Raw genomic sequence first — 19,377 nt, 5'->3', positions numbered from 1 at the left:
GGCGCCCGCACCAGCCGCAGTTCCACCGTCCGCTTCGTGTCCACCACCACCTCCCACCGGACCAAGCACTGAGAGCAAGCGCTGGCCAGCCACCGCTCTCAGAAGAACCATCTCCACGCCTTCTGCTTCTGTCCCCAGGGTGCCCTGAGTCAGGCTGGAGGGTGCTCTAGGTACCCCTCCTGCGGGGAAGCCACGGGCTGCTCTGCCTGGTCTCTGTCCTTTGGGGGGATTTTTTACACCCCTTAGATGCTCCATCCACAGGCCCCAAAGGACTGGCTTTCTCCCTGACTCCCAGTTTCCTAACTTTGGGTCACTCCTCACCACCCAGCCCAACAGCCTAAAGAAAGTACAAAAACCAGTATGTTGGGGGAGAAATGGACCAGTTCAATGCCAGAAAGAATGTGCCTGGGCACCATCACCATCCTAACTTTGGATTAACTTCAAGAATGGAGAGCTGGCTGTCCACAGACCAGGGGTCCTCAGCCCACCAGCCTCTGCTTCCCTCTCCTAACTTTCCCTGGCAGAAGGTTCTTTTCTCCTCTTCCTGACCCAGAAGGAGCCACAATCTTCAGTGGCCCAAGGGATCCCTGAGTCCCCAGAGATGGTTCTTCTCCAAGTGGCATCGGTCCTGACTGCTGCTCTTCCTGGGGTGTTGGTTTAACTCCAGCATGCGAGTCCACGAGGTGAATGGGTACTGGTGGAGAGGCGGGCCCTGCAACACTCCATGCCCCTGCTGGTGTTGTGAGGGAAGTCCAGCCTTCCACTGCAAGAGGGTTTATGTCTGCAAGCTCCAAGGAGGCCTGGGCTGGGGTGGGTGCCTGTTTGTACTACTCTTTGTGTTGCTGGAATTTCAATAAACTTGCAAGCTAACATGTCTAGGACTCTGGCCTCTCTTTACCAGTCATGCTGGGGGTGGGGGATCTTGCCTCCTAGATTCCACTAGCTCAATCCCTTGGGGACTTGCTAAGGGCAGAGGCTGGTGTCCTGGGACAGAGGATGTACTAAGAAAAGAGCCCTCAGGCCCCTCCCTGGAGGGGCACATAGTTCAGCAAGGGAGATGAGACATACAGCAAAAGCTCTGAAAAAGAATGCCAAGCAGCCCACTTCTCTCCATGTGTTGCCTCCACCCTCCTTCCACCAAGGCAAACCCTTCCATTTGTTTCCCAGGTCCCACCCACCCCCAGTTCCTCTGGGATCATTGTAGGGGCCAAGAGACCCAGCCATGTGATTAGAGGGTTGAAACTTTCAATCCACCCTCCCTGACCCCCAGGAAGGGGAGCGGGGTTGGAGGTTGAATCAATCAATCATGATTTATGTAATGAAGCCTCCATAAAAACTCCAAAAGGACTAGGGGTTCCAAGAGTTTCCAGGTTGGTGAATATGTGGAGATATGGAGGGGGGGTGTGCCTGGTGAGACCACGGAAGCCCCCAGCCCCTTTCCCCACACTTTGCCCTATACATCTCTCCCATCTGACCTTGAGTTTTATCTTTCCGTAATAAACTGGCAATCTATTACGTAAAATGTTTCTCTGAGCTCTGTGAGCCACTCTAACAAAGTAATCAAACCCAAGGAGAGGTTTTGAAACTTTCAATCTATAACCAGTTGATCAGAAGTCTGGATGATAACCTGGGTTTGCAACTAGCATCTAAAGCAGAGTTGGGGTGGGCAGTCTTGTAGGACTGAACCCTTGACCTGTGGAATCTGATGCTGTCTCCAGGTTGACAGTGTCAGAATTGAGTTGAATTGTAGGACACCCAGCTGCTCACTGGTACAAGAAACCCCATGTGCCTGTGTGTGTGTGCACACACACACGCACACACATTGGAACTGTGACCAGAACTCTTAGTGTGTGTCTTGTGCAACAGCAGAGGATCCCACACCATAGTAAGTCCCCACACTAGGTTTAATGACTATTCTCATCATCATTAAATTCTTAATAGTTTTAACAAGGGGTTCTGCATTTTTATTTTACATTAAGCCCCATAAACTGTAGAGCCAGTCCTACCTGAATAGCTATATTTCTACTAAGGGAATTGAATGTGCGGTTTAAAATCTTCCTACAAAGAAAACTTCAGGCCCAAATACCTTCACTGGTGCATTTTGCCAAACATCTAAGGAAAAATTCAGAGTCTTCCAGAAAACATAAGAGGAGGGAAATTTTCCCAACTCCTTTCATGAGACCAGCATTACCCTAATACCAAAACCAGCCAAAGACGTAATAAGAAAAAAAAAAAACCTACAAATCAATACATGTTATGAAACTTAATGTAAAAAATAAAATATTAGTAAGTTGAATACAGCAACAAAGAAAAGGATAACGCATCATGACAAGTAGAGTTTATCCTAGGAATGCAAGGCAGGTTCAACTTTCAAAAACCTAATGTAATTAATGTAATTTATGATATCAACAGACTGAAAAGGGGGGCTTCCCTGGTGCTCTAGTGATTAGGGATCCATCTGCCAGTGCAGGGGACGCGGCTTCAATCCTTGGCCCAGGAACCAGGACCCCACATGCCACAGGGCAGCTAAGCCCGTGAGCTGCAACTCCTGAAGCCTGCACACTAGAGATCATGCTCCGCAACGACAAGCCACCGAAACGAGAAGCCCACACTCCGCTACCAGACAGCAGCCACGCTCGCCACAACTAGAGAAAGCCCACACGGCAACAAAGATCCAGTGCAGCAAGAAAAAAACCCACACAGACTGAAAAGGAAGAATCATGATTACCTAACAGACACACAAAAGGATGTGACAAAATTCAACATCTGGTCGCAATTAAAAAAAAAAAAAAAAAAAAACTTACAGCAAACTAGGAATAGATGAGAACTTCAGTAATTTAAATAGCACTACTAACTTCATCAACAAAGTAACATCCCATAGCTAACAACCTACTTAATGGTGAAAGTCTGAATGATGTCTTCCCTAAGACTGGGAAAAGATAAGGGTATCTGCTCACATCATGTTTAGTCAGTATGACACAAGCTGGCCTAGCCGATGAACTAAGGCAAGAAGAAGAAATAAAAGTCACATAAAAAAAAGGCGGGGGAGTCAAATGGATTGGGTAGGAAGAAATAAAAGTCTTTCTATTTTTGGAAGACATTATTTTCTGCGTAGAGAATCCCAAGGAATTTCTCTTTTTAAAAAACCTGCTAGAACTAATAAGTGAGTTTAGTAAGATTAAGGGATGTGAGGTCAATATACAAAAACTAATTGCATTTCTATATTCTAGCAAAAACAGTTAGAAATTAAACATTTTAAGTATCACTTATAATAGCACCCAAACAGAGAAATACCTAAGCATAAAGCTTTAAAAATGATCAATATGCTAAAAAACTACAAAACAATAATGAAAGAAATCAGAGAAGACAAGTAAATGGAGATATATACTATGTTCCTGAATCATAAGACTCAATATTGTTAAGACAGTGATTCTCCCACAAAGATGACACAAGGTTCAATGAAACTTGTGAACTCTGGTTTGTGCAAACCCCAGTTCAGATCCCAGGTTTTCTACTTAATAGCTGTGTGGCCAAAAGTAATAACAGGCAAGAATGATACTTAATATAGATTGAATTGAGCAGGGTTTCTAGTGTGTTTTGTGTTTTAACTTACTTGATTCTTTCAACAATCCTATGCAGTAGTCACCTTAATAACTGCACTTTAGACAAATGACAAAATCAAGGCCCAGTGGTCAAAGCAAAGGCATTCTGAGTGCAGAACCCACACTCATCACCACCACGCTGTTCGATCTGTCATTTATTCTGTCTCTTGCCTCATCTATAAAATAGGAAAATAGCTTCTATATCAAAAAGTTGTTGTGGAGATTACACACAATGGCATAACTACAGTGCTTAGCCATAGCCTGGTACACAGTGGTGCACAATAAACGGTTGCTATTGTTTTGATGGTGATGGTGGTGGCAGGTCTACTTCTACTGCTAATGGAGAAGAGCTGTGTTCAGCAGCTCAGTCACCCCATTACCAAACACGGGTGGATGCCCAAGGGTCAGCAGGCTGTTGCCAGTGTTTGCACGCAAAGCCCTCAGCCCTGAACTGCAGGCAGGCAGGCAGGCAGCTCCCCAGCCTTTCCTGCTCCTGCAACCTGGACTGGGCCTCTGCCTGGCTACCTGTGGGGCGTTGCTGCCCTCTGCTGGCCACCAACTTCCCCGGGGCCTTTTCAAAGCATTTCCAGGGCAGGGTGTTATGGAGAGAGAGAAGGAAGTCTTTTTTTTCTCCTTTTGTTATTAATTTCCTTACGCTTATTTTTTAAATTAAAGTATGGTTGGTTTGCAAAATCGTCTTGGTTTCAGATATGCTGCTGCTGCTGCTGCTAAGTCACTTCAGTCGTGTCCGACTCTGTGAGACCGCATAGATAGCAGCCCACAAGGCTCCTCTGTCCCTGGGATTCTCCAGGCAAGAATACTGGAGTGGGTTGCCATTTCCTTCTCCAGTGGTTTCAGGTATACAGCACAGCAACTTGTGTGTGTGTGTGTGTGTGTGTGTGTGTGTATACGCACACACACACACACACACATATATATATATGCATATATATGGCTTCCCCAGTAGCTCAGTTGGTAAAGAATCTGCCTGCAATACAGGAGACCCAGATTCAATTCCTGGGTCAGGAAAATCCTCTGGAGAAGGGAATGGAAATCCGCTCCAGTATTCTTGCCTGGAGAATCCCACAGACAGAAGAGCCTGGTAGGCTACAGTCCATGGGGTCACAAAGAGTCAGATGCAACTGAGCGCACACACACACACACACACACACCATACAATATAGAGAGATAGATAGACAGATTCTTTTTCAGGGTCTTTTCCCTTAGCAATTCAGTTCAGTTCAGTCAGTCAGTCATGTCTAACTCTTTGCAACCCCATGGGCTGAAGCACATCAGGCTTCCCTGTCCATCACCAACTCCCAGAGCTTGCTCAAATTCATGCCCATCAAGTCAGTGATGCCATCTATCTCATCCTCTGTCATCCTCTTCTCCTCCTGCCTTCAATCCTTCCCAGCATCAGGGTCTTTTCCAATGAGTCAGTTTTTCACACCAGGTGGACAAAGTATTGGAGCTTCAGCTTTAGCATCAGTCCTTCCACTGGATATTCAGGATTGATTTCCTTTAGAACTGATTGGTTTGATCTCCTTGCAGTTCAAGGGACTCTCAAGAGTCTGTCTTCTCCAACACCAAAGTTCAAAAGCATCAATTCTTCAGCGCTCAGCTTTCTTTATAGTCCAACTCTCACATCCATACATGATTACTGGGAAAACCATAGCTTTGACTATACCGAACTTCATCAGCAAAGTAATGTCTCTGCTTTTTAATATGCTGTCTAGGTTGGTCATAGCTTTTCTTCCAAGGAGCAAGCGTCTTTTAACTTCATGGCTGCAGTCACCATCTGCAGTGATTTTGGAGCCCAAGAAAATAAACTCTGTCATTGTTTCCATTGTTTCCCCATCTAAATGTTGAGTGTAGTTCCCTGTGTTATCAGAGGGGAGTCTTTTAAAAACAAATTTTTTTCCTCCAAAATTGTGTTTAGGACACAAACACTGCAACTCTGAATGGCAACTTTAAGGAAAGGAACCCACCCCCCATTCACCAGCCCACCACAGCGTCGCTTTCACCATGCTGCGTCCGTCGGTCTTGGTTCTCAGAGATGCTCAGAAAACCACAACCCCGAAGCAGAAAAGAGCCATGGAGGCTTCTGAGTTCCATGCTTTTCATACCAACTATGTTCCTTGGGGCTCAAGGGCCAGCGCTTCCCGTCTGCGGCATTTTCTGCCAAGCACAAAATATTCGAAGTATCCAAAACATCTATTCATTTGCACATTCACTCAGCCCACAAATATTTATTGGGCACTTACTATATTCCCAACACTGTTCTACGTGCTTGGGAACCATCAATGAACAAAAAGACTGAAAATCCCTGCTTCCATAGAGTTTATTTTGGAGTGAGAGGAAACTGACAATAACCAAGAAATAGACTAAACAAGTCAATTACAGTATGTTACAAGGTGTTAAGTGCTACAGAAAAAAGAAATTAGAGCCAGATAAGCTGGGTGGAGAATGCTCTAGAGGGAAAGGCAGGCTGCCATTTTTAAAAGAAATGCCAGAGAAACCTCTTTGAGAGGCTGTATCTGAGCAAAGACCCGCAAGGCAGGTGGCAACAGGGCAAGCCATGTGGCAGAGGGAAGAGCATTCAGGGAAGAAGGGCCAGTCAAAGGCTCTGGGTCAGGAGTAGGCAGTGTGTGTGTCCGAGGAGCAGAGGGGGGCCAGAGTGGGTGCCCAGAACAAGGGGATGAGTTGAGAACTGTAAAAACAAGGACAGGCAGTGCAGCCTTAGACTTTTTCTTTTTCTTTTTACTTTGAGTGAGAATTATCTGGGCATTTGAGCAGAGGAGTGACACAGCTCAATGTCTTAAGGGGATCACTGAAGTAGAGGGGGCCAAAGCAAGCAAAGAGACCAGCATGTCCATCTTACCTGTTTTTATAACCGAATAGATAAATAGAGAGAGAGATTTATATAGGTGCTTTCCTCCTAAGATTTAGAGAAATGATTCTACTGCTGAAGAAGGAGAGGAGAAGGAGGACGAGGAAGAGAAGGAGAGGGGAAAGGGATGGGAGGAGGTAGAAGAGGACAAGGAGGAGGAGAGGAAGAAAACTTCAAAACCATTAATGTGGTCCAGCTTTGAAATTCGAGGCTCTGTGTTTACTGAGCATCTGCTCTGACCCAAAGTAGCCATCAGGAAACAGTAAAGCCACCAGAGAAAGCTGCCTGCAGGAAGGCATGTGGACAGGGTTTGGGAGAAAAGTCTAGAGTTCCTAGCAGGGAAGCCCATCAGAGGAAAGATGGGGAGGTGCAAAGAGCGGCTTTGCCAGCTGGATGAAGCGCCCAGCCCCGGATGCACTGGGGAAGGTCTGGCATTCATTCAATGCCTCCCTGTTGCTCTGGCCTCACTCCTCTCACAGAGGGTCTCTCAGTGACACCCAGGTCTTGCAAAAGCCAGAGAAACTGTCCTAGTGCCAAAAGACCGTCTCAGAACTGTGTCCCACCACCAGAAGGTGGCGTAGATCTGGACACATAATAAAAGTGTGGAGAAGACCAGCAGAGGTGATGGGCAATGCCCAAGGTGGATTATCTGAGTGGGAAACTATCGAGGCCTTGCTCATCACAGCCATCAGGATCAATCCCAGAGGATCCCACTATCCAAGGAGAACAGTGAGATGGTCTCTGAGAACCCCGGCAGATACATATATGAAACTATAAGGGTCAATAGGCAGCTCTAGGACAGACAGGGTAGGATGAGAAGGTATCAGCACTCCTCTATCTTTGGATGAGTCCAGGAAGCCCTCCTAGCAGCAAGGGAATTGTAAGTACAAGAAAGAGAGCAGAAGGGAAGGGAGGTCATGACTCCTGGTATGGAGAACAGCACGTGTGTCCCCCAGCAAGCATCCAAGCTTGGATAACATGTGGGAGGAAGATGGAGCATCTGTGGCGGGTGTGAGTTTGAGCAGTGACGCCTCTGCAGAAAGCCTGGGAGACGGACTTCAAGAGTCGAGGAAGCTGCCAGGGACTCCAGGGTGGAGCAGAAAACCTCTCACACAATTAGCTCTTGAAGACTTCCTGGAAGAAGTGGCCTCTCAGGAGCATGTTAAATTATGGGAGGGCCACGGGTTCTCAAATGGACATTCCTGATACTGGGTGTGGCCTTCACAAGGTGTGAGTGCGGGAGGGGACAGAACTGAAGGGCTGATGAAAGCCAGCACCCAGGACAAAAGGATGTGCAAGACAGTAACTGCAGCTACCTGGGGAGCCCCAGGAAGAGTACTGGTGCACTGCTGTGGAGACAGAGGAGAAGAAATCACAGTCTCCCTCTGAAGAGTCCCCAAAGGCTTCCTGGAGGAAGTGGCCAACTGTTCTGGGACATTTCAGGCAAAGGTGTGACAGGGAAGAAAGCTTGGAGATAGGGAAAGGGGTGTGGGAAAACTATAGGGCATATGTGGGCAGTAAGGCAGGAGAAGGCCAGTAAAAGGAGGTCTGGCTCCCACCCCAGCACCCAGATAAGGATCTGGTCTCACTAAGCCAATTGCTTCGGGGGACGGTAGAGATGGGTGTGCTTCTATGGATTCTCTGCCCGCCCTGGGATAGAATCAGATGGTAAAGGCCCAGGTCCGATCAGTTCAGTTCAGTTGCTCAGTCATGTCCGACTCTTTGCAACCCCATGGACTGTAGTACTCCAGGCCTCCTTGTCCATCACCAACTCCCAGAGTTACCCAAACTCATCTCCATTGAGTTGGTGATACCATCCAACCATCTCATCCTCCATCCTCCCCTTCTCCTCCTGCCTTCAATCTTTCCCAGCATCAGGGTCTTTTCCAGTGAGTCAGCTCTTTGCATTAGGTGGCCAAAGTATTGGAGTTTCAGCTTCAACATCAGTCCTTCCAGTGAACACCCAGGACTGATCTCCTTTAGGATGGATTTGTTGGATTTCCTTGCAGTCCAAGGGACTCTCAAGAGTCTTCTCCAATACCACAGTTCAAAAGCATCAATTCTTCGGCACTCAGGTTTCTTTATAGTCCAACTCTCACATCTATACATGACCACTGGAAAAACTATAGCCTTGACTAGGCGGGCCTTTGTTGGCAAAGTAACGTCTCTGCTTTTTAATATGCTGTCTAGGTTGGTCATAGCTTTTCTTCCAAGGAGCAAGCGTCTATTAACTTCATGGCTGCAATCACCATCTGCAGTGACTTTGGAGCCCAAAACAATAAAGTCTGCCACTGTTTCCATTGTTTCCCCATGGGTCTACACAAACTCCCCAGGGTGTTGTGCCAGACTGACCTGATCTGTGAGTTTCTCACTTGCCTGGGATGACCCTGAAACAGTCCCATAAGGACTCAGCCTCCCCCTCCAGCCCAGTCCCTTCAATCTAAAGCACCATGTGGATGGACTTCCTGAGCAGACCCCACCAGCCCTGGGCTTTGCTGCCACCTGCAGTAATGCAAACTTCACCCAGCAGCCACAGGCACATCCCTGTACCTGGCAGGGCCTGCCCTCACTCCCAGCACACCTGCCCAGGGACTCTCACCCTTGTTCTGAGTGGTCCTGCTGGTCCTGGATGGGTCTCTTATTTCTGAAGGCAGTGTGGCATTCCCAGGTCTCCTGAGTCCCTGGTTCCCCTTTCCCATCCTCAGTGCCCAGGCCCAATTTGAGGTGGAGGGGTGTGTGTGTGTGTATGTGTGTGTGTGTATGTGTGCACGCGCTAGGGGCATGGGGTACCACTGACACAGGCATCTCCCTCTGGACCAAAGCCTCTACTCCCTCCTGCTGCCAAGAGGCAGAAATGGGTCTTCCAATCTCTTCGATAAGCTGAGGAGAGCTGAGCTTACAGCAGGTGAGGTTTAATGGGCTGTCCAGGCTGACAAAGCAGAGGACCCACCCATCCTCCATCTCCCATGCTCGGCTCTGACCCTCCTCCCCTTCAAAGGGCCCAAAACCCTCTTGGCCCCACCCCACCACTCCAGGTCTACACCACCATCTGGCCAAGGCACAAGAATACATCCCTGGGTCCAGGCCAGCAGGACCCCCGCTTAAGGGGTGGCGGCTGGGAAACCATCCCCTCCTTGATCCCCAGTATGGCCTCCTCTATCCACCCCAGACTCCACCTCAAATTTTTACACTAGTGAAATCAGGTTAAAGAAAACATTAAAAGCAGACTTGAAAGGATTATGAAATCATAAACGTGAAGAAGAAGTGAAGCCAGTGGGTGGGGCAAGGAGCAGGCCCACTCTCTGCTGAGTGAGAGGGTGCGGAGCGGAGCAGCAGGGGTATTTCTGATAGGAAGCAAGAATCCCTTTCCCTTACACAAACCCTTTTGGTCCCCAAAGTACATTCTTGTGTATTATCCATTTAATCCCCCAACAACCCTGGAAGATAAGAATGAATTCCACATTACAGCCAAGGAAACAGAAGCTCAGAGAGGTTAAGAACGTCCCCAGAGCCACACAGCTAGGAAGTGTCCAAGCTGGCATTTAAACCAGGCCTTCCGATTTGGACTCCCTTGCCCAGGTTGCTAAATACCTGCTGCTTCACCACGGGTGACTATGATCTGAAGATTACTTGGTGCCAGCTGAGGCCACCTGCTCCTCGCTTCCCCAAGGCCTCTGCCCTACTCGGAAGGACAGGTGTGGGATGTGGAGATAGAAACCAGCTAGCCTGGTGCTGGGCAAAGACCTGCAGTGGCTCTGGCTGTGAAGACAAGGGCAGAGCCCGGACAGAACGTGGGGCGTCCAGGGAGGATCCAGGAACAGCAGCTCAGGGACAGCATTCGGTTCTGGCAGGCTCCCTGGAGGAGTTGCCACCCTCAGAGGAAGTTCCTCTGCCCTTCTTCCTGAAGTTCCTAACCTCTCAGGGGCCTGGCGAGCCTCCCTGGGGGTACAGATGACATCCCCAGGTCTGTACTCAATGAGCATTAAAGAATAGCCATCATTATGTTAATAAGTGGCCCCAGGACATATAGGAAAGAGGGGACTTTGGAAAGAACCAAGAGTTCAGAACCTGTGGGAGCCAGAAATCACAGTGTCCTCGAATAAGAAAAGCCGCCTTCCTCCCCCGTCTCTGCACAGAGCAGTCTCTGAATGTTCTTCCAGGAGTGACAATTCCAGGGCTGGCAAACAGGGTGAGCCCCTCCCCTGGCTGGTGGTCTTGGAAGGAACTGGGACTCACAGGACCTGTTTCTTCTTAAAGAGCCAAGAGATAGTGTCCAGAGTAAGTTCGAAGCATCAAGGCTTTCCCGGAACTGGGTTCTCCCATCCTTTCAGTCAAGTGGGAGAAAGTATCTAAAGGGAGTCTCCCCATTATCCACAAGAGGCCATTATTGTGGCCACTGAGAGTTAAGTGGTTTGTAGTTTTGTGGGTGAGAAATGAAGGCCCTGGAACAGAACCTTTCAAGCTGGAATCCAGAAGGTTCTAGGAGACCATGGGCTCAACCCTCTGCCCTGCAGGAAGCATGATCAAAACAGCCTCTGTGGACCTGAACCACCTCCAAGCCATGCTGCTTGAGTGGGTTTGGGCTCTCTTGATCTATCTGCCCCTGAAACACAACGATATACCTGAGAATGTATCCTGTATGGAGCCCCGAGGACAGAGGTGATGATCTCTGGTGGTCTCCCCCAACCTGGGGCCCTAGAGCTTCTTCCTGGAGATGGTGGCCCCAGTCCCTACCCCACACTCAGCCATTCCAGACTGTTGTGTTCAAACCCGTCTCCAGGTGTGGGTTGAGGCCATCTCACAAGGAGACTGCGGGAAAATTAATTACCCTAATGTATGTAAACGAGCTTTGAAGATGAAAAGTGCAAACGCACAGTGTCCCTAATAACATCTTCAATACTTTTACGGAGGCCGGGAGTCACTGCTGAGCTCACCTTTAAGACGAGTCCTTGGAGAGTTGTTGGCAAACTCCCCAAGCCAATAAACAACATAAAATGACTTTTCACTTCTTTCATGTAGCCAACCCCAGCTCTCTCCACCAATAAAAGGACCGAGGAGGATCAGAGGGTCCAGAAGCATCCTACGTAGCGCACCCGCCGCTCTCAACACTCCCTTGCTCAAACCTCCATCCACTCAGACCCACACCATGTCGTGCCGTTCCTACAGGATCAGTCCAGGATATTCCGTCACCAGGACCTTCAGCTCCTGCTCGGCTGTGGCCCCCAAAACGGGCAGCCGCTGCTGCATCACCGCCGCCCCTTACCGAGGCGTGTCCTGCTACCGGGGACTGACGGGCTTTGGCAGCCGCAGCGTCTCGGCCCTGGGCTCCTGTGGGCCCCGCATAGCGGTGGGTGGCTTCCGTGCTGGCTCCTGCAGCCGCAGCTTCGGGTACCGTTCCGGCGGCGTGGGCGGCCTCAGCCCTCCCTGCATCACCACCGTGTCAGTCAATGAGAGCCTCCTCACGCCTCTCAACTTGGAGATCGACCCCAATGCGCAGTGCGTGAAGCACGAGGAGAAGGAGCAGATCAAGAACCTCAACAGCAGGTTCGCTGCCTTCATCGACAAGGTCAGTGAGGCCTGGGATGGTCCAGAGATGGCCCCGGCCCTGCCTTCCCCTCAGGAAGGTCCCAGTCTTCAGGGGAGCCAGCGTATGGCTGCCAGCCACCGGAGGGAAATGCAGGCCAATCTTCACAGAAGGATTTATTTCTCTCGTGTAATTCCAGCAAAGTGTATCTATACCCGCAGCCCAGCATGGTCCAGAAATTGAGTCTGTGCTGTAAAGGGTTTGCACTTCCAGAGACAAGACAACATGGGAATATCCGAGCTGCCGTGAAACATTGGGCGCTGGGTGCTGGACGAGCAGAGGGGCAGTGGGGAGAAAAGAAGGCCTGTGGTGGGGCAGCTTGGGAAGCAGTTGGAGCTCTGCTCAGAGCCCTGCCGCCTCCCCACCTCCCTGCCTCTGCTCACAGTGCGAATCTTCAGGCCTGTTGCTTGTCCCCTTGATAGAACCGGCTTCATATGTTTGCTTTGAAGATTAACTGGGCTCCTGTGCAATCAGTGCCGGCACATAGAAAGTGATAAATGTTAGCTGTTAGCATTCTTCCAAGGACAGTAGTGGGCGAGGAGATGTGATAGGCAACCAACCAGGCTTGCCAGGCTGCTTCATGGGTGCAGAGCTGGGAATGGAGGAGGGGAGGCCACTAGACTGGCGAGAAGAGACCCACCGGTGCAGAGGGTGAGAAATCCCCAGCTGCCCTCTGGCTGCCTCCCACAAAGGTCACAGCTGCACCTCCCTTCGTGTGGGCTCTGTCCATGGGGCCTTACTCCAGCAGAGGAGATAGGACCAGACTCAGGTCTGGGACCTGGGGTGAAGGACAGTAAGGGGGACCTTCTTATTATCACTTTCTTTAGTGATCTCAGTTAATCCTTGAAATGACTCACTGGAGTAGATATTACCATCTCTATTTTTTTAATAACAAATTGAAGCTGAGAGCTTAGGGAGCTGCTTATACAGACTGTTCATAGGGTTCTCACGACTGAGCAACTGAACTGAACTAGATAAATCATGGTGACAGGCAGGTGAAGGAGGCTCAAGGAACGTAGGATCCTGACTCCTGACTAATTATGAGATGATAAGTTAGTCATTTCATACCTTGGGGTCTCCTTTTCCCCTCCTGTACTATAGGGGAAATAAGATCTCCCCCCATAAGGTTGTGAGAATTGAATAAAATTGATTGGTAGGTGCAGTCATAGATAAAGGTGTGTGTGTGTGTGTGTGTGTGTATCTTAGCACAAGCCCTGGGACCACACAGTAAGTATTCAATAAATGTTTGTTGCTTACATGAATAAATGAAGAACTTGTAATTAAAGTCATAGTTAAATTGGTTGAGCACTTCCTGTGTGTCAGAAACTCTTCTAAACACTTTACATGTAGCAACTTGTTCAATCTTTACAACTTTAAGGAGGGTACTATTATCATCTCTGTTTTGGAATGAGAAAACCAAGCACCCAGAGGTGAGACAGCTGCCATTACAGTGGCAGACCTGGGATGTGAATCTGACCTTTGGCCTCAAGCCTGGGTCACTCCCACCCACAGTGCCTCCCTGGGGGGCTGGGAGCAAGGCCCCCTGAGTCGCAGGGATTCCAGGGCTCAACCCCCGCCTGGCCCCGGCTGTTCAGCGGGCACCAGGGCAGGGGAAGAGAGAACTCTGGGGAACCAGACACCTCCCGGGGCTCCTCCTGAGTCTCTTTCTCCCACTCTGGGCGGCAGGTGCGCTTCCTGGAGCAGCAGAACAAGCTGCTGGAGACCAAGTGGCAGTTCTACCAGAACCAGCGCTGCTGCGAGAGCAACCTGGAGCCCCTGTTCAATGGCTACATCGAGACGCTGAGGCGGGAGGCTGAGCATGTGGAGGCCGACGGCGGGAGGCTGGCCTCAGAGCTCAACCACGTGCAGGAGGTGCTGGAGGGCTACAAGAAGAAGTGAGTGTGGCACCACCTGTGGTAACAGGGTTAGGGGGGAAGGCTCTGCCCACAACCCTCTTGAAGCAGCTTCATTAAGATTCCTGCCTGTCTGCCAAGAGGGGCTGCCCGCTACCCAAGAGGATGGGCAGTAGGAGCCTAGGTTTCTTCAGATTCTTTGGCTCCACCTCAACTCCTTGGAGGCCCATGGGTCTTAGAGATGGTTTCAGAGGAGTAAGGAAGCCCAGTGGGGTTCCATGGCTTTCTTGCTCCTCCTGCTCCCCTTCCTGACCCAGGCTCCACATCCACTCTGCCCGTGGCACCAGCTCTCTTTGGATCTAGGATGGATGGAAAGATGACTGTAGACCTGGGCATGGAATGTGCATTCTCTGATCTCATCCCAGAGGCAGCAGGACTCAGGTGGAATGAGCCAGGCTGGGACAGGGCTAGCCCACAAACAATGCACAAATAGAATGGGGAGAGAACGGGATGACGTTTGCAGAGTTCACCCCATTTGACTCCCAGAAGAGCTTGCCCAGGATGGCTGCCAAACCCTGACTCCTCAGCTCCAGCCTCTGACTCTCTCACACACAGGTATGAAGAGGAGGTGGCTTTGAGGGCCACAGCGGAGAATGAGTTCGTGGTTCTAAAGAAGGTAAAGGGGATGGGCTCCGGGAGGGAGGGAGCGGCACCTCTGTGCGCACAACCTCCAGTGGGACGGGTCGCCACACCCACCCAGAGCACCTTCCCGGGGCCTCCTCCCACACGCTCGCCCCCTCCTCTCTACCCCACCACCAGGATGTGGACTGTGCCTACCTGCGAAAGTCAGACCTGGAGGCCAACGTGGAGGCCCTGGTGGAGGAGTCTAATTTCCTGAAGCGCCTCTATGACGAGGTGAGGGGGCCCCTGCCAACCAGCCTGGAAGAGGGGAGGGAAGGTGAGGGGACCCAGAGCGGAGACTGTGTGCACATTCACCCCCTGAGGGATGACAGCATGTAAGGAACACGCACACACATGCAAGTGGGCGTACTGTGAGGCTGTCACAGACACGTGCACGTGAGCACCGAGGACTGTGGAGCACGTGTGTGCTTGGGCTTCTCTGTGCTTGTGGTCTCTGGGTGTTGCCGTGTGTGTGCCTGTGGCTGGTCTGAGTGCGTATAGGTCTCTACATGGATATGAAAGTGTATACGTGGGGTGGAGAGTGCAGGGGGTGGGTAGGGTGGGTTTCCAGTGAGAGAGGGGTGTTAATTCCTGGACAGATCACTAGTCCTGGCATTCATACCCGAGCTTCCCTGCTGAATGACGTTGAGTCAGGCCTTTTTCATACACTGGGATTCAGTTTCCCCATTTGTTAAGTCTGTCCCCAGCTGATCTCTAGAGCCCCTTCCAGCTTCACTGATGATGTACCTGTGTGTGAACGAAGGCAAGTGGGAGTCATGAATCATGCATGGCCAGTGGGTCCCCCAGGGAGTGGACAGCCCCCAGGGGTAGAGCATGTGACCCAGACCAGACACCAGAACCAAATGCATTGGCTTTTGGCACCCACCCCAGGAGATCCAGATCCTCAACGCCCACATCTCAGACACCTCGGTCATTGTGAAGATGGACAACAGCCGAGACCTGAACATGGACTGTGTTGTCGCCGAGATCAAGGCTCAGTACGATGACATTGCCAGTCGCAGCCGGGCTGAGGCTGAGTCCTGGTACCGCAGCAAGGTGAGTGGTCCAGAACACCTGCCTCCTGGACACGGCACTGGAAAGGATATGAAGTGTGGATTAGAAAAGGCTTCTTCTGCCTGGGGACTTTGATCTTTAGGGATGTCGAGAAAGAGACAGATCTCAATTTGGGTGTCAGAGCAAGGTGGCCATGTACAGTTGCACATGCTGAATACTGTGCAACCTGCACAATTATCCAAGTTGTCCTGAGTGGATGAGCTGTCCCATCCTGAGCCTCAGGAGCCTCTCTGCTTCCTCCCAGTGTGAGGAGATGAAGGCCACGGTGATCCGGCATGGGGAGACCCTACGCCGCACCAAGGAGGAGATCAACGAGCTGAACCGCATTATCCAGAGGCTGACAGCTGAGATTGAAAATGCCAAGTGCCAGGTATGGGTTCTGGGAGGGCTTGAATACCCAGCACAGGAAAACTGTAGCACCAGGCCCTTTGCCTGCAGAAGAACAAAGGTCTAGCCCTAATCAGGCCTCAGAGTGTGCCTGTGAGGAAGCAGGGGCCCAGAGAGGGGACTGGGGCCCTGGCACTTCACATAGCACAGGAGCTGAGATGAGCCAGATCACTGATATCCCCCTTCTGGCCACCCTGCAGCACCATCAAGAAGAAATGATGAAAAGTGTCCATCACCTCCCTTGTGTTCATAGTCCCATTAACTACCTGCTCATAGGAGGTTAACCTAACTTTTCTCTGGGATCCTTGCCCCAGCTCCCTTGGCTCAGATGAGCCTAGCTGCGCCTTCCCATCCTCACATCTCCTTCCCCACAGCGGACCAAGCTGGAGGCCGCAGTGGCTGAGGCTGAGCAGCAGGGTGAGGCGGCCCTTAATGATGCCCGCTGCAAGCTGGCTGGGTTGGAGGAAGCCCTTCAGAAGGCCAAGCAGGACATGGCCTGCCTGCTCAAGGAGTACCAGGAGGTGATGAACTCCAAGTTGGGCCTGGACATCGAGATCGCCACCTACAGGCGCCTGCTGGAGGGCGAGGAGCAGAGGTGAGGCTGAGGAAACCTTGGGAGTCTAGAAGGAGGCGGCCCTGGTCCTCTGGGGGTGAACTTCCCTGAACCCAAGTGGGAACTGCATCTTTGCCCACTGCTAGTACAGCTCAGGCTTCAATAGAAATAATAATTTATGAACACTTTATTAGGCCTGTGCTCCGTGCTCATTTTAATCCTCACAAACCAGGTATTGTTTTTCCCATCCAAAGATAAGGAAATAAGGCCCAGCGTTCAGCGACCTTTTCGGGGCTACACAGTTAATAAGCAGAAGAGCCAGGACCCTCATGCAAGACTTGTGGCTCTGAAATCCACTCTCTTCCAGTAGCTTCCTACAGGAGGCTGCCGCTTGGCCTGCCCTGGAAGCCGGTACATTATAAGGTCAATGCAGTCTATGCTATAGCTCTTCATTGGTACCAGGCCCTTTCACATGCTTTCTGTAAGCCTGATCGGCACTATCCAGGGTGGGCCAAGTCATTCCGATTGGAAGCAGCACGTGGATTTCATAGCTTCACTCACCTCTGCTGAAAAGAAGAAGGCCTTGTCTCTGTGGTCAGTGAATAGTTAAAGGAGTGTGAGCATTTAAGGCAAACTCTAGGGAGCACTTCCTGCCTCTGGGGAATTGGATCTGTACACAGCAGGGCCCTCTCTGTGTCTAAGCTTCAAGGAAGCTGCCTCAAGGAATCCAGCTCAGTGCTTAGAATTAATTAGACTTTTCTTTCCTGTAGGCTGTGCGAAGGAGTGGGCTCTGTGAATGTCTGTAAGTACCTGCTTGAAACCCCCCTAGAAAACTGGCTTTATTGATGGGCAGATTTGAGCCGGACAGCCTAACCTACAGGACCTGGAAAGTTCCAGACCTGGGAGGGGGCCTTTCATGCCCCCTGCTCCCTCCCCCACTACGCCCCGCCACGACCCCCTTACCTTCTCCCTGGAGGCACTAAGCAAAGGCATCTTTGGGCGCCCTCCACTGGTGAATGTGTGAACTGCATACCCGGGAAATAAGGCAGCCTCTTCGCCCCTGGGCTGCCCTGGTTGCTCAGATGGCAAAGCGTCTGCCTCCAATGAGGGAGACCCGGGTTCAATCCCTGGGTTGGGAAGACCCCCTGGAGAAGGAAATGACAACCCACTCCAGTACCCCCTTGCCTGGAAAATCCCATGGACAGAGGAGCCTAGCAGGCTAGAGCCCATGGGGTCACAAAGAGTCGGACACGACTGAGCGACTTCACTTCACTTCAGCTTTGCCACTGAATCTGGGGGTACTTGCTTCCTTCTCGCCTGGGTGCCCTAGAAGGCTGAGGTGCTGAGAACAGGATCTGAGTTATGAACCACTAAACTCATCGGGGAGGAGGAAGCTCATGCATGCAGAAGCCCTTGGGGGCCTGTCCTGGGGTTGGTGACATCACTGCGGTCCATTCAGCCCTCCCTGTCCCCTCTCTTCCCACAGGTGTCAGCAGCTCACGCGGTGGAGTCACCTGTGGGGGCCTCACGTATAGCACCACCGCAGGCCGCCAGATCGCCTCGGGCCCCGTGGCCACCGGGGGCAGCATCACAGTGCTGGCGCCCGACTCCTGCGTCCCCTGTCAGCCCCGTGCCTCCAGCTTCAGCTGCGGGAGCAGCCGGTCTGTCCGTTTTGCGTAGAGTCAGAGGCCCCGCCTGCATCCCCCCAGCACGGAAGGGTGTGTGAATGGGAAAAAAAAAAAATTGTGTGCTTGCTTCCAGAATCTTCCATGTGTTCCTACAAGGGAAGGACCCTCCGCCGCTCTCCGCACCACCTTCTCCTTTTAGGGAGTTGTTTTCCTGGTTCTCCAACAGGCTTCAGTTAGAAAGAGTCATTCCCAGCCTTTTCACTCAACTCCGATTTGAACGCTAAATTCCCGCGGCCAATTTGTGCTACTCACCAAGCTCTCTGGGACCCTCCCAATCACCCAGGGCAGCTGGGCATCATGAAAACTCAGTCTTCCTCTGGCACAAGGAATAAGCCGAACCATCCAGTCAGGTCTCCCTCAACCTTAGAATCAGAGAGGAAGCCGCCCCCACTCCAGCAGATCCCTTGTCCTGGCTGGGAAGTTCTCTGCAGGAATTGCCCCTTGGTCATTTGAGTTTGTATTTTGCTTGTCTCTCTAACTGATTGCCTTCTTCTGGGTTAACCTGTTCCAGCCAAAATCCTCCTGTGACGTCCCAGTTGAGAGGCCTCTTGTGGGGGGAATTCTTTTGACTTTGGACAGGTCTTGCTATTCAATACACCTTAACAGATTTCAAAGAAAACGCCATGGTTGCTCCAGATCGCCCCCTGCCGGCGCAGGGGGAATCTGTCCAATCCAGAGCAGGTGGGCTGGAGAAGGGGAGGCCACTTTCTGGGTCTCCCTCTTATTATGACTGTCTGTGGGTGCCGTGCCTTCTGGGTTGTCTCAATCTGTGTTTCAATAAATGCTGCTGCGATGCAAAGACATGTGATCTTGTGAATGGCAATGTCTCCGACTGTTGCCCTAATGGCCTGGGAGTGAGAAACGAGAATGAAGACAGAATACAAAATCTGGTGCAATGGGTCAGGGGATCTGCAGCCTCTATTGGACTGAGGTGCAGAGTCCACTCTGAGTCCAGCTTTTATTTCTAATGGCAGACTACAAAACTTTCTTTGATCTTTCTTCCCCAAGACACTACCGTGACATAGTCCAGATCTCCTTGTTTTTACCCCAGGCCATTCTCTTCTA

The 19,377-nt window shown here is 50.9% G+C and overlaps 2 protein-coding genes across 3 annotated transcripts in view; both read left to right on the top strand.

The window, feature by feature from the left end:
- Positions 1-72, top strand: part of KRT84 (keratin 84) — a 7,225-nt gene extending 7,153 nt beyond the window's left edge. For both annotated transcript variants that reach the window (XM_010857878.1, XM_010857877.1), the window contains exon 10: positions 15-72. In XM_010857878.1, the coding sequence (XP_010856180.1) occupies positions 15-72 (58 nt within the window). The remainder of the gene's footprint in view (positions 1-14) is intronic.
- An 11,520-nt stretch (positions 73-11,592) lies between these two features.
- LOC105001544 (keratin, type II microfibrillar, component 5) lies at positions 11,593-19,115 on the top strand. Its single transcript, XM_010857876.1, has 9 exons — positions 11,593-12,058; positions 13,763-13,971; positions 14,545-14,605; positions 14,749-14,844; positions 15,502-15,666; positions 15,929-16,054; positions 16,446-16,666; positions 17,395-17,426; positions 18,111-19,115. Exons 1-9 carry the CDS (start codon positions 11,639-11,641, stop codon positions 18,302-18,304), a joined length of 1,524 nt encoding a protein of 507 aa, XP_010856178.1. The 5' UTR covers positions 11,593-11,638; the 3' UTR covers positions 18,305-19,115.
- Positions 19,116-19,377: the final 262 nt, after the last annotated feature.

This window comes from Bison bison, unplaced genomic scaffold, assembly GCF_000754665.1.
Source record: "Bison bison bison isolate TAMUID 2011002044 unplaced genomic scaffold, Bison_UMD1.0 scf7180017864383, whole genome shotgun sequence".
Taxonomy (NCBI): domain Eukaryota; kingdom Metazoa; phylum Chordata; class Mammalia; order Artiodactyla; family Bovidae; genus Bison; species Bison bison.
Note: the sequence above shows the minus strand (reverse complement) of the source record. Positions and strands in the feature narration are given on the sequence as shown.